Genomic DNA, 18,147 nt, shown 5'->3' on the forward strand with positions numbered 1-18,147 from the left:
ATACCTTGACATTTATTTATGGTATTCCATAATAAAGTATAATTCTAGAAGGGGTAACATACACAATTAAGCCTAGATCCATCTTCAACATGGTGGTTCTCTCCAGAGTTTTGTAATGTTATCATTTTGGGCTACAACTGCCAGTGGCCACATTGGCTTGTGGGAGTCTAGGGTGCATTACAGACCGCCCCTTTGGGGCGGCCTGTAGGCGCGCCTTTCCCTGGTGTATTGGGGCCTCAGTGGCCAGAACGGCAGCCGCTGAGGCCCCGATCCGCCACTTTCTGGGCCACGGGGAAGCGGCAAAAGGCCGCTTCCCCGCAGCCTGGAAAGGGGTGTCCTTGGGGCTTCAAGCCCCAAGGACACCCCGCGGCGGCGGGGAGGAGGAGAAAGGGGCCGCTTGGCCCCTTTCTCCCTTGCGTTGCTGGGCACAGCCGTCTGAAGGCTGCGCCCAGCGATGCAAACCAGCAACGCAAACCAGGAAGGAGCTCCGAAACGGAGCTCCTTCCTGCTCCGCGCAAAGGGCGCATTAAGCGCCCTCGCGCGGAGCGATGGCGTCACATCCGCGCCGCCTTGTTTGGAGGCGGCACGTTCGTCACGCCATCATGGCAGCGGCCGTGTGGAACGGCCGCCGCCATTTTGTGCGCGCAGAGCGCGTGATAGGGTTAGGGGATGCGGAAGCACTGCCCCTTCCTACCCCTAGTACGCGCTCCGTGCGTACTTTAATGGCAGTGTGTAACCCGCCTTAGAATTATATGCCCAAAAATACAGCTTTTCTAAGCTCTGCCATTTTAGGAAGGGAAAGCAGCAGTCCTTCCATTGTGCCCAGACAATGCTCTGAATATCTTCTGAACACCTTCTGAACATCTTTCATAAGGATGTGAAGGGCTTTGGCAAATGAAAACCAAGAGTAAGGAATATATAGCCTTCTAGATGACAGTGACTCAAAGAAGTGGCCCCGGACCAGTGCCAGGCCCTGAGCTATTTCAGTGCTGGCCATTGGCACATTTCCAGAAACAAATAATTTTAGCCAATGGGCACAAATTTAATTTAGGTCCCTGGCACACTGGAAAACAATAAGTGCTGGTCTCCCACATCAGATTGTGTGAGAAGTACTGCTCTAGATGTTTTTGCATGCAAGTATCATCAGCCTTAACCAGCATAGCTCACAGTGAGAGATGATTGGAATAACACCCTGATTACAATGCAGGACCCTTTGTTTCCCTTCCCATTCTATAGCATAATTTAAAGGATCTGATATTTCAAATTCTGACAGGCCAAACATAGCTGGTTTGGGGGAACCATGAAGGGCTGGTTAGTGGCCAGAAATTGAAAAAAATACTTTTTAAAATTACAACTCTCAGAACTCCAGAACCAGAACAGTCAGATGCCATGCTGGTTTTAGGGTTCTGGGAGTTGAAGTCTGAGAAGTAATATTTCCAAACTCTGGTAGAAGCTTCTCCAGGAAAATTGTACTCCAGCACAACAGAGGAACTCAAGGACAGGAAAGATTGTACTAGAAAATCCATTCCTCTTCTTGTCATTCCACCTGTGCCTTTCTAACCCAGAAATGAAAGATACCCTTCTCTATGATCAAACCTGATACATTATACACCTGAGATTTTTAAAAACTTCTGTAAAGTCATCAATTTTTAACATATTCCTCATGAATGAATTTTAAACAGACTTACCATCTTTACCGTAATTTGCATAAACTCCTTTTGCTTTTGGCCTGCTATTCTCTAATTCAATCTCTATTTCATCTTGGTAGCTTGTTATTTCACCTGCCGTAAATACAGAGAAGTGTCACCACTGTGCAGAGGAAACATGGCATAAATAAGAATGTTCTCTGAAACGCAGCCTTTACCTTCTAACTCTTCCAGCTTTTTTGACAGCTCCTTCTCAAGCTGGGGAAAGAAGGGAGGGGAAGAGAAAGAAAGAGAAGGAGAAATGAGCAAAATAATTAAACTGTAAACTAGGAAGATTTATGAACCAAATCTTAGGAAAAACATATCCTGCATTAGGTCTGATAATATTAAAAAACAACTGTTAAGATTCCGTGTGATCTTAAAAGTTCAGGGCTATATTCAGAGGAGTTTGCATTGAACTAGGTACTCCTGTGATCTCAGATGGGGGGGGGGGGGGAGAACTAGATTTAAAACACTGGTTGAAACTTTCTGCTACCTAATTAGATATATTACTCAACTTGGTAGAGCAAAGAAAAGCTCACAAATAGTATTAGTTCTATTCTCTGAGTGGCTGTATTCTCTGTAAGATAAACAATCACAAAACAAATATGACAAAGTTACACTGGTTGTTCCGGTCAATATGGCTAGCTTTCACTCGGCATATGCTAATATGTAGGTGTAACCTTTGCCAAAGTAAGGTCCCTGAAACTTTTCAGCATGAGAATGGTGCAGGAATCCAGAAGACAGGATAGGTTAGGCAGTTTAAGAAGGCAGACTTAATATATGGCGTAATTTAGGTAACATAAATCCAAAACACACTACAGAAATAATCCAGTTTGAGACCGATTTGACTGCCCTGACTCAGTGCTAGGGAATCCTGGGCACTGTAGTTTATTGCGTCAAAGGAACTCTCTGACAGAGAAGGCTAAATGTCTCACAAAACTACAGTTCCCAGAATTCCCTAGCACTGAGCCAGGTCAGTTAAAGCAGTCTCAAATGAGATGATTTCTGCTGTGTGTTTTGGACCATAGTTACTTGCTGAAGACCATCCACTGATTTTCACAGCTGAATAAAGTTGGATCAGGGTGTCTCAAATCTCAGCTTCTGGACATTTGATTGCATTACTGTAAATGTGTGTATACACACAACATACACTTTCACCCACTCCCTACCCATCTCTATCAATGTAATGCCCTGGCTGGAATCATTCACAGGCTTGAATCCCGTTGGTTAGTCTTAACTAGCACAGACTCACTGACACAACTGTTGAATAGTAAGTCCCACTAATTTATTAGGTCTACTCTAGTAGGGACTAAGAGTAGGATTTAGGTCATGCTCAATAATAATACTTATTGAATTTAGTGGAGTTGGCCTGGAAGTACTTCACAACTGTTCTTTCATTTCGCTTCAGCAATTGTATTTTACAGATGGTAAGTGAGGGGCTGTACAGGTCCTGCCGCTCCTTTTTACCCCCGATCATTGCTGCGGCAACCACACGCCGCAGCAGCAATCCAGCCTCAGCACAATGCAAAAAGGAGCCACCATTAGCCAACTTCTTCTTGCATCCCGCAAAAGGGTATCATAGGCAAGACGGCACGCCATGATGATGCCCCTCCCATACTGTGCTGTTGGGCGCTGCACCCAGCGTGCATCATCATGGTGCACGCTGTGTGGATGGGCAGATGCCAAAATGGCATGCAGTGGCGCAGTAAGGGCTTCAAACGTGCAGACGCTTGGTCCTTACCATGCGTACACTTTGGCACAAAGTTCTGGTCTGAACAGTCCCTGAGGCTGACAGCATATCCTCCAGCTCTTCGGGAACCAATGATACTGCAAGGCACAGCCTTCAGAATATCATAAGGGATTATGAGGCTTTGGGTAGGAAATTGAAAGAGATGGATGCACAGGTTGTCATCTCATCTCTTCTCCCAGTTGAAGGGCATGGTCCAGGAAGGGAGAGGAAAATAGCGGATGTAAACAACTGGCTCCGTAGATGGTGCCACCAAGAACAGTTTGGATTCTTGGACCATGGGCTGCGGTTCCATGAGGAGGGACTTCTGGCAAGGGATTGGTTGCATCTCACGCCAGTTGGCAAAAACATTTTTGCCAATAGTCTCAAGAATTTGATCAGGAGGGCTTTAAACTGAGTTATGTGGGGGAGGGAGACAGTATTCTGGAAGGCAAAAGGGATGGAGAAAATAGGCAAACTGACACAGAGGGAAAAAGGCAAACAGTGCAAGGACCCAAAAGTGGGAGGCAAAAGAACTTGCACAAGCAGCAAGTAAAGGGAACACATGGTCTGCGATGTCTCTACACTAATGCACAGAGCATGGGGAATAAGCAAGATAAACTTCAACTCCTAGCACAACAAAGCAAATATGATATAATAGGCCTCACTGAAACCTGGTGGGATGAGTCTCACGATTGGAATGTAGAAATAGAGGGGTATAACCTTTTCAAGAGAAACAGGCCAAACAGGAAAGGAGGAGGACTAGCACTATATGTCAGAGATATTTACACCAGTGAAGAAATCCAGGACATCAATCCTGGAAGCCAAGTAGAGAGCATCTGGATAAAAATTAAAGGGCAGAGAAACAACAGGGATGTTATTGTGGGAGTCTATTACAGACCCCCAAGTCAGACTGAGGAATTGGATTATGTCTTTCTAGAACATATGACCACACATTCAGAAAAGAGAGATGTAGTAGTGATGGATGACTTCAACTATCCTGATATTTGCTGGACGTCAAACTCAGCCAAATCCTCAAGGTCTAGCAAATTTCTCACTTGCCTTGGAGACAATTTCATTGTCCAAAAGGTGGAAGAGGCAACAAGGGGATCAGCTATTTTAGATCTGATCCTAACCATAGGGATGACCTAGTTAATGGAGTGCAAGTGGTGGGATCCTTAGGTGGGAGTAATCATGTACTACTGCAGTTTGTTATACAATGGAAAGGAGAAGCCAAGCATAGTCAGACATGCATTCTAGACTTTAAGAAAGCCAATTTTAGTAAACTTAAAGAAATACTGGGGGTGATCCTATGGTCAGCAATACTAAAAGAGAAGGGAGTTCAAGACTGATGGGAGTTTCTTAAAAGGGAGATACTGAAGGCACAATTTCAAACAGTTCCAATAAGGAAGAAAAATGGGAGATGTCTCACGAAGCCAGGATGGATGACTAAGGAATTTCCACTGAGCTAAGTTTTAAACGGGACATGTATAAGAAATGGAAAAATGGGGAAATCACCAAAGACGAATTCAAACAAATACAGTAGCGAGCCTGTGTAGGGGTAAATTCAGAAAAGCTAAAGCACAGAATGAACTCAGGCTTGCTAGAGAGGTTAAGAACAACAAAAAGGGTTTTTTTAATATGTCCACAGCAAAAGGAAGAAGAAGGAAACAGTAGGGCCACTGCGTGCAGAAGATGGCAAAATGCTAACAGGGGACACAGAAAAGGCAGAATTGTTCAACACCTTTTTTGCTTCAGTCTTCTCAGAAAAGGCAAAGGGTGCTCAACCTGAGGATAATGGAGCAGATGACAGAAAAGGGGAATTTCAGCACAGAATAAGTAAAGAGATAGTACAGGAATACCTGTTTAAGCTTTTAATCCTGGAGAGAAGTGACTAGTGGGGTCCCACAAGGTTCTGTCCTGGGCCCACTGCTATTCAACATCTTTATCAATGACTTGGAGGACAAAATTGGGGGCATATTTATCAAATTTGCAGATGACACCAAATTAGGAGGAGTAGCTAATACCCCAGAGGACAGGATCAAGATCCAAAATGACCTGAATAGACTAGAAAACTGGGCAAAAGCTAACACAATGAAATTCAACATGGAGAAATGTAAGGTACTGCACTTAGGGCAGAAAAATGAAATGCACAGATATAGGATGGGGGACACCTGGCTGAACAAGACTACGTGTGAAAGGGATCTAGGAGTCCAAGTAGACCATAAGTTGAACTTGAGTCAATAGTGCGATGCGGCAGCTAACAAGGCCAGTGCGATTTTAGGCTGCATCAATAGAAGTATAGTGTCTAGATCAAGTGAAGTAATAGTGCCACTCTATTCTGCTTTGGTCAGGCCCCATCTGGAATATTGTGTCCAGTTCTGGGCACCACAATTCAAAAAGGACATTGAGAAACTGGAGCGTGTCCAAAGAAGGGCGACTAAAATGGTGAAAGGTCTGGAAACCATGCCCTATGAGGAACAACTTAGGGAGCTGGGGATGTTTAGCCTGGTGAAGAGAAGGTTAAGAGGTGATATGATAGCCCTGTTTAAATATATGAAGGGATGTCATGTTGAGGAGGGAGCAAGCTTGTTCTCTGCTGCTCCAGAGACTAGAACGCGGAACAATGTATGCAAACTACAGGAAATGAGATTCCACCTCAACATTAGGAGGAACTTCCTGACATTAAGGGCTGTTCGACAGTGGAACAAACTCCCTAGAAGTGTAGTGGAGTCTCCTTCCTTGGAGGTCTTCAAACAGAGGCTGGATGGCCATCTGTCAGGGATGCTTTGATTGTGACTCCCTGCATGGCAGGGAGTTGGACTGGATGGCCCTTGTGGTCTCTTCCAACTCTACAATTCTATGATTCTATGATTCCAATTTGGCAAGAACAGTCAAATTAATAATCTGTCATCCCACATTTTCAGTTGCTTTTAAAATGTCCCAGTTTCTCTCTGCTCTTCCCATCCTTTGTCTTCAGCTTACTTCAGTTGCTGCAAACTGAATACAAATTGCAAAACTAATTTCACTCAGTTAACTCAGCATGGGGAGAGAGGATGAGACAGAGGCAGCACCTTGCACTTTCTTGTAGATGCAGGCAAAAGCAGACTGCTGTAGCCTCTCCTAGCTTGTATGATCTTCCTCCTTAATAACCTTTGCCATTTTGACCACCCTCTGATGGTGCTTGGTCAGATGTATCCCAGATTACATCTTAGAGGGAAATGTTGGAAGGTATGTGACAACAACTTGCCCAAAGCCACATGTCATCTCTCACAAGACTTAGCTCAGTGACAGGAGCGCCTGCATTGCGCACAGAATTTTTTAGATTCAATCCCTGACCTTGCCATTTTAAAAGATCAGGTAGCAGATGGTAAGAATATCCATTCTCTGCCTGAGTCTCTAGAGAGCCACTTCAAGTCAGTTCAAACAACATTCCCTTTCCAAGGGAGATGATACTGGCCCACTCCCTGTTGTACTTATTTCTTTTCTTTTATTTCTTTTTGTTTGTTTGTTTGCTTCATTTATATGCCACCTTTCTACCAGAAGGGACCCAAGGCAGCTGTTAAAAAAAAGTACAATAAAAACCTAAAATATTTAAAATCCACCAGCAAATAAGGAAGTTTATTTCTAAGCAAGCCTTTGGCAATTAAATTGGGTTACTATAGATGGGATGATAAACCAGCTATGTGCTGTACAGTGGGTCCTTGGTGCTTGCTGGGGTTTAATTCCAGACCCTGTGGATACCAAAATCTGCGGATGCTCATGTCACATTAAATACAATGGCAGAGTAAAATGGTGTCCCTTATATAAAACGTCAATATCAAGGTTTGCTTTTTGGAAGTTATTTTTTGGTGAATATTTTTAAACCACAGATGGTCGAATTTGTGGATGCGGAATCAGTGGATACAGAGGGCTTTTGAAAATGGATATGGTCTTTCAATTCAAGAGAGTTTAAATATAGTGTATACACTCGACTATAAGTCAACCTCATGTATAAGTAATGGGCAAGATTTGGGGCCAGAATTATGGCTTTTGATATGACTCATGGATAAGTCAAGGATAAAACTTAGGGGCATGTGTAACGGAGAGCACACCCAGCTGACCAATCAGGAGGCAGCTGAGGGCCAGCCAATGAAATGAGGGCTGGGATTTGTGAACATTCCAGGTGTCTGTTGGGGATGAGCAGTTGGAACATTCCCAGTTATGAGGCAGTTAGAGGGTTAGAACCCAGGGGGAGAGGCTGGAGGAGAGGTTGGGGAAGACAGTTGATAGGAGTAGGTCCAAAGAGGGACAGGAGTTAAAGTAAAGGGTCTAGAAAGGAGAGACTCTATGTAACCAAACCCAGGCAGAGGGGTTTGAGTTACTAGTTTGGTTGAGATATAGAGCAGCCGTAGTGGCTGGGATATTAAAAGAATTACCCAGAGAGGGACAGAGAAGTCCTAGGGTAGATAAAGAGGCTAGAGGGGAAGAAAGAAACATAGTAACGAGGGGAAGAATACATTTGTAACCAAAAGGAATGAGCCTGAACTAAGTTCAAGTCATATTTGTTAAGCAACTTGTTCAATAAAGTTCATATGGTTTTGTTTCATCTTAAAGACGTGTCGGCCATATCTGTTTATCCACGCTACTATATTGAATAATACTGTGAACCCACCATATATTAAAGGGGGTTCGTTACAGGAATTGGTTGGCAGCGGGGTGGGATAATAGAAGTCCCAAGCGCCTGCCACAAAAGAGAGGGTAGCCGTTACATTATGGCTTTTGATATGACTCATGGATAAGTCAAGGATAAAACTTAGGGGCATGTAACAAAGGATGTAAAGGATGAAGTTAACCATATTCATACAGAAATGTCTTATTTAGATCATTCTAAGCCTGATTTCTCCTGCTATTCCTTTGAATGGAAGTACCAAAGAGGTAACTACTACTGCCATTTTCCAGTCGAAGCATTCATAAAGGCCAGACATAGCACCATGGTGGAAAGAGCAGAGGTGGATGGTCCTTCTTTTAGGTGCTCCTGGGATGCACTATCCTCTTACCTTTTGCCACTCTACTCAGAAGGGGAAGAATTAAAATACAGTACTCACATTGACCCATGGGTATTGATCCACATGGGGGGGGGGGGAGGGTGTCAGTCTTTTGACCAAAATTTCTAGACTTATATATATGTAATTGGTTTAACTGTCTTTTATCATTCTAACTTTTTGCCTGTTTTTTTTAAAAATCTGTAATTGTTTTTATGAGTTATTAATCTTGTTGTGAGATGCCTTGAGTCATATTTCTGGGAGAAAGATGTGAGATTTAGCCATATAAATTAAATAAATACTGGCCTAGATGGAGAGATAACCTGAAAAGGCATAAGGTAGCTGCTGTGAGTACAAACGTCTTTGTAATTCTCTGGGAGAGTTCTTCCTAATGCTTTCCAGGCACTGCATCTTCAAAAGTAAACCTCCAAAATAAGGGAAGCAATCACACATTTGCATGACATAACAGTGTACATATTCCAACAGGGAGACTGCAACTGACTAGCCTTGCATTTTACCATGTTTGCCAGATATAAATGTCACAGGAACAGCAATTTTTAATAATAATAATAATAATAATAATAATAATAATAATAATATTTATTTGTATACCGCCCTCTGGCAAACCAATCCGGGCGGTTAACAACAGTAAAATATAAAATATGACAATTAAAAACACTTTATCCCTCCCCCCCTTAAGACAATATTAAACAGTATAACATATTAAAACCACAATGTCAATGCATAAAAACAACAATTAAAAACTAAAAACCCTGATATCCCTCTGTTGATCCTCGACCATCACTAAGATGGGGCCACGGGAGGAATGAGGGAATCAGGAACCTGGGCCGGGATGGTTAATAGCCATCACAAACTAGCTGTTTATCAAAAGACCACACTTAATTTATGGCATTTATAGGATTTTATATTTAATGAGACTTCCAATTTAGTCTCTACGATCTGCAGGATTTTTCCCCCTGTGGTAAAGAGAGGGCACAGACACAAGGACCAGGCAGCATTGCTTGCCATAACTGTTGAATGGCAAAGTTCTCTCTCTATAAACATGAACCTCTATTGGATGTAGTGCATAAAGGGTAGGCAATTGATTTAACAAGATTACTTTGAATCCTGGTATTTTGAAAGCAAATAATTCTTCCCTATCCACTTTCTTCATGCAATCTGTAAATGTAAAACCATTTTTATTTAATGTTTTATGATTTCAATAAAATATACAATTTATTAATATTCAATGTACTTTATAAACCTTTATGCGTTGCTTACATTTACTATTTTCTAAACCAAAACCCCTGAGCTCTTTCTTCATAAGATGTTTCAGTGTTCCCATCATTTTATGGCAGTGTTTTTGCCTGGCAGCAGCTTTCCAGGGTCTCAGAGGTATTTTTCTCGCTCCCTCCTCCATGGGATTTTTGACTGGCAGGCCAAAGGACCTTGAACTATCTACATATATATTTCTATATCATATATAACAAATACATCAAACACAATAATTAAATATATTATTATTATTATTATTATTATTATTATTATTATTATTATTAACCTTTATTTATGAAGCGCTGTAAATTTACACAGCGCTGTACATGCAATCTTTTTAGTTAGACGGTTCCCTGCCCTCAGGCTTACAATCTAAAAAGACATGACACAGAAGGAGAAGGGAGTGGTGGAGGGAAAGGGTAAGAGGTCCAGCAGTTCCTCTCTACCTCCGAGGCCTGGACCAAGGCAGATGGACTGGAGGGAGGGCTTGGCTTCAAAATGGAAGGTTAATCTTCATCCAGGGAAAATACATACTCTCAAGTAGGATAATACATATACAATACATAGCAATACAGGAAATGGTTTGATAAACAGGCACTAAAAGAACATCAGATGGTAAGCGACAATTATGCAATGCCTGGGAAGGCTTTTCTGAACAGGATGATTTTCAACTCCGTTTTGAAGCTGGTTAAAGAAGTGATGGCTCTTGCTTGTGGGGGAAGAAGGTTCCAGGAGTGGGGGGCAGCAAGTGAAAAGGGGCGAATCCGGGATGGGGCAGAGGAAATCCTGGGCTGAGACAGGAGCCCTTGACTACCAGAACGGAGGGCCCTGGTGGGAAGGTGAGGAGAAAGAAGGTCTGATAAGTAAGGAGGGGCCAGTCCATGGAGGGCTTTAAATGTCGACAGCAGGAGCTTATACTGAATGCGGAAAGGGAGAGGGAGCCAGTGAAGGGATGCCAACACAGGAGAGATGTGGTCAGAGCGGAGGGTGGAAGTGATAATGCGTGCAGCTGAATGCTGGACAGAGATTAAAGGACGGAGGTGAGAAAGAGGAAGCCCAGCCAGGAGGACGTTACAGTAATCCAGTCGTGAGATCACTAGGGCATGGACCAGGATCTTGGCAGTAGAGGCAGAGAGATATGGTCGGATTTTGGCAATATTGTACAAAAAGAATCTACAAGCCTTGGCTGTGGTCTGGATCTGAGGGATACACGACAGAGAAGAGTCAAAGATAAAACCAAGACTGCGGGCTTGCTAGACTGGTTGAATAGAAATATACTAAGGATTCTGGGAGGTGTAATCCAAAACACTAACTTTTCCAAGTTCTAACTATGAGGAGCAACATATCTCCACTGTACCATTGATTTTCTGGACGATGTTATTGACCCCTGCAATACTGCACATGGAGGCGCATTTGCTTGCTCTTCCTCCAATGTGATATATGCCATTCTATGCCAGTAAATGCCCCTGTACATTCTACATTAGACAAACAGAACAGTCTCTATGCAAGAAGATAAATGGACACAAATCTGGCATTAGAAATGGCAATTAGAAATGGCCTTTCCAACTTAGTTACCAACCCCAGATATAGAGATATTTGTCCCCTCATCTGTCTATTCTTCCCCGCCTATCTTTCTGCCTATTTTTTTGTTTAATGTCTTTAATGTTTTTAATGTTTTTACTATTACTGTTTAACTCTGTTTTAGTACTAGGAATGGGGGGGGGGGGTAGGTCTAGGGTTTCAGGGTTTGTTTTTTTTAAACTCTATTGTAACTTGATGTTTTTTACTGTTGTAACCCGCCCGGAATCTTCGTGATTGGGCAGGCTAGAAATAAATTATTATTATTATTATTATTATTATTATTATTATTATTATTATTATTAATATTATTATTATATTAATACACAAAAACTAGTTGCACAACAATTCAACTTTCATGGACACAGAATAAAGGATTTACAAGTCACAGTTCTTGAACAAGGAAATTATAAAGGAAGACTAGAAAGAAAAACAGTTGAATTGAATTATATTCTAATTCAAATTCTAATCCATTAGTAGATGTATGAACAAAGACAATGGCATACCACATATATTAATACATGGATCATCACTACTACACATATAACAACAGGAATCTTCTCAGAGAGAATTTTGGATACCAACTTTTGGAGAATAGATTTATTGCTTTCACACATCAACGTTAACTGACCCAAATAAATATCTGAAAGACCTCTATCACCTTGCTCAGCCTTTTGAAAATTTAGGGCAAGGGACATGATTTGCATCTCTCTGACTCCTATTACGTTCTATCCCATTCCCACAAATGTATAAATATACTTTCTAACCTGAGGTTTTAATACACACTGTACTACACTTGAAGAAGTGAGTTTATATCCATGAAAGCCCATGCTAAAAATTGAAAAAATCAGTTAGTCTTACAGGTGCTGCTACCAAAAAAAGTGTGTCTGAAGTTAATTTTTGTTCCTAGCATACATCATTACAGTAAATCTTCTAGCCACATGTTTGCCACCGATTTTAGATAAAAAACATCCATCAGGGAACAAGATTTTTTATGCACCTCAGGCACTGTTTTTAATTATTTTAGTATGAGCTTCCTTTGACTGATTATTTGAGCATAAGCGTTCATGGGGATGCGGTGGCTTGGTGGTTAAGACACCAATTCTGATTAACAGAAGATCGGAAGGTTGGCAGTTTGAAGTCCAAGTGCTGCATGATGGGTTGAACCCCTGTCACTAGCCCCAGCTTCTGCCAACCTAGCAGTCTGAAAGCATACAAATGCAAGTAGATAAATAGGTACCACTTCGGTGGGAAGGTAACAGCATTCAGTGTAATCATGCTGGCCACATGACCTCCGGAGTTATCTTCAGACAACACTGACTCTTTGGCTTAGTAACAGAGATGAGCACTACCCCCAACAGTCATTTACGACTAGACATTCATGTCAAGCAACTACCTTTACCTTTATCTTTTTTCATGGATATAAACTCACTTTGGGAAAACTCACTTTGGAAAATAGCCCCAAATATCTCTACAGAACATTAATGGAGGATATTTAAACACAGCATCAAATTTCTTTTTTAAAAATAAAAACAATCATAATCATTTCTCTGAAAAATCAGTATTTATTCAGAAATATCTATCAGCTCAGAAGCTAACTCTAGTGACACTCTGCATGTCTTGGCAAGCTACATTTTGGAGCAAGTCCAACACAATTTGATCATAATTAACAGCAGTGCTTGTTTTAAATTGGACCTGTTAAATCACAGAATTCTATGTAATGCTGCATTTTCCCCTAGTCCCAGGTATCTCTAGTGAGAGCAGAACCTGAAAAGCTAGGAGGGGGGAACCAATTAACAAGCAAATACCTTTCCAGCTGTGGCCTTTGTTAATTGGGGTGGAAGAATGAATGTGGCATACAGAAGAGAAGGAATTTACATGCAACAAAATAAGCTTAGCCATATCATATGAAAGATTCCAACTCTTGTAAGTCAGAATACATTTGTCATGGCACAGTGAGGTGAGGTGTGCGCTGATCGGGAGAACTGGTGCACAGCAGGTAGTCTGCCAGGGACAATGCAGAGAATAACCATGACAGCTTTTCAAATCCTTGGGCCCAAAGCAGGAGCAAGAACCAATGCAGTGCTGACTTATACATTGACTTCTCCAGCCTTCCTGTCTCTGAGCATTCCCTTGCATACCTTTGTCTTTTTGTCTCTCTCCAAAACACTGCTCTCAAAACTAATTGCTGATTTTCTGTCCCCTATCATATGATTCCACAGCCTTAAAACTAACTTCTCAATCCATTCCCTAAACAGCACATCCTTTAAAACCATCCAAAGTCTCACCCCCACATTTCTGCTCTGGCTTTCCACAGTAATTCCTTCAACTCTATCACTCCTTTGCTCCTCTGGACACTGAAAGGAGGCCTGCTTTCAAATGGCTCTGTCCATTCCTCCTTACTGCCCACTACATCTGGTACTCCCTTGTAGAAAGGTCTGGTGCCATTTCACATTTATATCTAATCCTTCTTTAAAACTTTGTTTTACTGTAAAGCCTCTGACATGACCTTTTACTCACATTCATCTTTTGTTATCTTTGCCACTCTTCCTTCCTTGTTTTGTAAGATCTTTGAGGCAAAGACTTGTCTTCGTTTGCTCTTACATAATTTAAAGTACTGTGCGGACTAATGACTAAATATAAACAACAAAGAATAGTATCATTATCCAGCACTGAGTTAATAGATATCATAGGAACATTATGGAAACACTGAAGGTGGCCTTTTATTGGTCCAATCTAGTCCAATATCAGCACATTGGGGGAGGAAGAGAATTAGCCCTTTGAGTAATATCATTGATATATCACCAGCATGATCATTCAACAGCTACCCAGAATGCAACTTAGACCAATCAGCAAAACTTTCCCTCTTTTTAGAGATAATAAGCCTTCTTGTAGCATATTTATACATGGGGAATAGCAGCCCTGCTAAAACCTATGGCTATTACAGATGAAATAATATTGAGCAGCCCAGCTAAATCTATCTTTTGGGCCAAACTCCACAAATCCATGCAGATTATAAAATTTGAGATTATTTCCTAAGAACTTGAATTTTTCATCAGACCTGTGCACTCAAATTATCACCTTGTTACAGGTAGACTGTATGTAAGACACATCTGACTGTATCTCAATATCCAAGATGAGATATAGTTAGAAGAAAACAAGGAGGCTGGTTGGATTTCAACAAAAAGGCAATTATTACCTAGAATTTGGGACATGAATGCACTTTAGATCATGACCATGCACTCTTACTATTTCAGTGTTTATTTGGACACTTGCCTTACATTCCAGAGACGTAAAATCTAAAAGGGCTCAAGAGCGGGGCCTTTTGGTGGTGGTTTGGAACATTACTCCCACAAGAAGCCTGACAATTCAGACTTTTATGAGAAAGGTGAAAATATGCTTTTTTTAAAAAAATATTATTATTTCAGAAAGCTGTTATGTAAATTACTATGGTTTGTCATGATCTAAATGACTATGGATGGATTTCAGCAAAAACCAAAATTAATTTTTGTTTTTATGCAGTGGGTTTTGATTACGTGTTGTATCCCTTTGCCGATGTAAAATACTCTTTGTTCAAAAATGTTGTTCAACTAATTTTTTCCGCAAAATATTGGTTTTCCAAACAGAAGAATAATGGAGAATTGACTGTACAGATAGGCGAGCAAGAGATGTTTCCTTCTAATGACAAAAGGAATAAAGGAAAATATGCATATGCAGAGCGGAAAGAATTCACCTGCTTAATCTTCATCTTTCGTTGACCAGCTGTAAATGAAGGAGGATCACATTCCTCTTCCAAATCAATTGTCATGAACTCATCTATTGTCAGCTGACTTGCAGGTGTATCTTCAAACTCTGTAAGTCTAAAAGCATAAATATACATCTTAATGTAAACATTTCTATACATTATTCTCATAGCAGACACACCAAAAAGGATTTAAAACCATTTCCCCACTACATGACAAACTACATAAATAACTCAGCCAAAACCAATTTAAATAATTCATAAATTCCTCTTCCTGCCAAGTCAGTGACTATAAGTGAACTTCACTAGTATGAAGTATCCATTAAAGTGCAGGAAAAAAAAATTACATTCATCTCAAAAAGGCCACATAACCAATATTGTTTAATCATAAACAATATACTTTTTAAAATATATATATTGACTATTTTTAAAAATACCATAATATGTACGTACATAAATTAAATGGAGGGAAATAGAAAAGCAAAGAGTGCAAGAAGAAGAGGAGGAGGAAGAAAAGAGAGGTGGCTCCCGATCTTCCTTTCCGCAGTTAAATATGCTTATAATTATTCAAGCCTCACTCTCTTAATTAAAATGTTTTCTTCTTTCAGTAACCTATTCTATTTAGTCAAAAGTGATCAAGGCCCCCAAAAGCCAGATAATAAACAATATCCTCATACTGAAAAGTTTAACATTCAATTAAGATGTCTTTTCCAAATGCATACAATAAATAAATAGCATATTTCTGCAAATATTATCAAGCATTAGTAAATTATTACAATACGAAGAATCCTCAGTACTAGTATAGCAATGCTCCAATGAACTAGGAGGCCTGGTGGTGCAGTGGTTAAATGCCTGTACTGCAGCCACTCACTCACAAACCACAAGGTTGTGAGTTCAATACCAGCCAGGGGCTCAGGATCGACTCAGCCTGGCATCCTTCTGAGGTCGCTAAAATGAGTACCCAGCTTGTTCAGGGCAATTAGCTTACATATTGTGAGCTGATTAGGGAGTGCTGAAGTGCACTGATAAGAGGTATAGAAATGTACTTGCTATTGCTATTGCTTATTCTGTTCAATTTTTTTTTATCATTCTGTTCTTACAAGTTAGACAAATTCATGGAGAATAAGATTTATCAATGACAATAAATCTGAACAGATACATATTAACATCAGAGATAATAAATGTATGTGTTTTTGAGCAGGAGGCAGCTGTAGCACTCATGTCCTATTCTTGGACCTCCCACTGAAGCATCTTGTTGACTACTATGGGAACAAGACACTCAAGTAAATGGGCCTTTGGTCTGCTCTAACATAGCTCTTATACTATCACATTAGGTATTCTGCTCTCCTATCTCGAATGCAAGGAATGCTAATTACTAAACAATACTGCATTGATAGACTACATTTAAAATGTTCACTCAATTAATGTACACTTGCAGTAATTGTATGCAGCCAGGTATGACAGTCAGCATGGTGGCTTGTAGCAGTTTGACTGTTGGGCTCTGACTCATGAAGACCAGGGTTCCATTTCCAGCTCAGCCATGAAACCCACTGGGTGACCCTAGGCAAGTCACGTGCCCTCAGCCTCAGGGGAAGGCAATAACAAACCTCCTCTGAACAAATTTTGCCAAGAAAACCCCATAATTGGTGTGCCTTAGGATCACCATAACACAACAGAGGATTGACTGGGACTGTCCCTGCCAAATCAGTTCATTTCGAGGATATGGAGTCTGCCAGAGTAGCAAGTAAGTCTTTCTCCAAACAAAACTCAACTCCTTCACTTTGATTCCTGTGGGTCATTTTCCAATGTGACAACCTCCTTTTCATCTCCTGATTGTTCTCCTTGCAGCCTTTATATGTCACAAAACTAATTATCCAAGAGTAACCCCAGGCCTTTGAATCAAGGATTCCAATGAACCAGAAAAGGAGGAAGAAAGAAAGAAAAATTACAAGTTTTAAATTTTGGAGGATCTAGGTGTTCATTGCTACCAAGTGAAGAAAGCTTTTTTCTTTCATCTGCCAGATCTTTACCTCCTCATCTGATTTATTTATGCACAACATTTAAGCCAAAAATTCAGTTACTGATGTAATCTATACCAGGCAAAGGAAGGCCTTGAAGTGAGTGTGAATAGCCATAGAACTGACCCACACAAAATGTCAATGCTGCACCTGGAGCTGGTTTCTACTTGACCAAAATAGGCAAACAGGAGTTACTTGGGAGCCTTGTTTATTCCTGTGTGGCAGTGCCACACAAAGCAGGCACACAGATAGCAAGAAGGCCAAATAAGCCTCCTTTGAGAGAGATTCTACAGCCTAGCTGTGAATGAAGTACTACCAAGAACACTCTTCCTGTGGCTCTTGATAGGCAGCAAGAAAGGATAACCCAAGAAGAGACTTCCCCAGTAATCTTAATCTGTGGGCAGCTTTATACAGCAGAAGTAATTGCTTCAAAAAAACCTAGACCTCAGTTATAAAGGGCAAAGCATGCCCATCTCAAACATCAGCTGGTCTGCTCCTCCTACAGAGAAGGGATGCCACAATAAGTCATTCTGATACATGGTAGCAGAAATGCACTGCATCTCCTAATAGCTCCTGCAATACAATGTGAGGTTTTCTAACTATGCAACTCTTGCTTGAACACAGACACACACAGAGAACAACGATGAAGAACATTTTGCTAGTCAGTAAACCAGTTTTCAGTTACAGATACACCTGGTATCAAGTATGACTTGGTATTGATTCAAAGATGCTCTGAAACTTTGAACTCAGGAGACAACTGCCTTTAAAACCAATAATGAATCCACCATAGTTAGACAATCCTCTTACACTGCCACAGGCTATGTCAAAGAAATCTTTGGGGACCCAAATCCTCTCTATGCATCAATGCTCATCTAAGGACAAAAGAAAGAAACAACAAAATCTGTTGAGTTGTGTTTTGTGTTTTTTTGTACTGGATTTCTGCTTGCTACACTGCAATTGACAGAGATGTCAACTATAGCTTAAGCAAGTGTGAAAATGAAAGTACTGAAGTCTCCCAACTAATTCTTAGTGTCTTTGTAGTAAACGGCTTTGCTGAATTTTTAGGCTCATAAAGAAGAAAATTCTACAGAGTGGG

At 40.9% G+C, this 18,147-nt stretch overlaps 1 protein-coding gene across 1 annotated transcript in view; it reads right to left on the reverse strand.

The window, feature by feature from the left end:
- BRF1 (BRF1 RNA polymerase III transcription initiation factor subunit) overlaps nucleotides 1-18,147 on the reverse strand; it is a 359,625-nt gene that overhangs the window by 113,636 nt on the left and 227,842 nt on the right. Inside the window, 3 exon segments of the mRNA XM_042446801.1 lie at nucleotides 1,689-1,781; nucleotides 1,865-1,904; nucleotides 15,025-15,151. Of these exon segments, the coding sequence (XP_042302735.1) occupies nucleotides 1,689-1,781; nucleotides 1,865-1,904; nucleotides 15,025-15,151 (260 nt within the window).

This window comes from Sceloporus undulatus, chromosome 1 (assembly GCF_019175285.1).
Source record: "Sceloporus undulatus isolate JIND9_A2432 ecotype Alabama chromosome 1, SceUnd_v1.1, whole genome shotgun sequence".
NCBI classification, from domain to species: Eukaryota; Metazoa; Chordata; class Lepidosauria; order Squamata; family Phrynosomatidae; genus Sceloporus; species Sceloporus undulatus.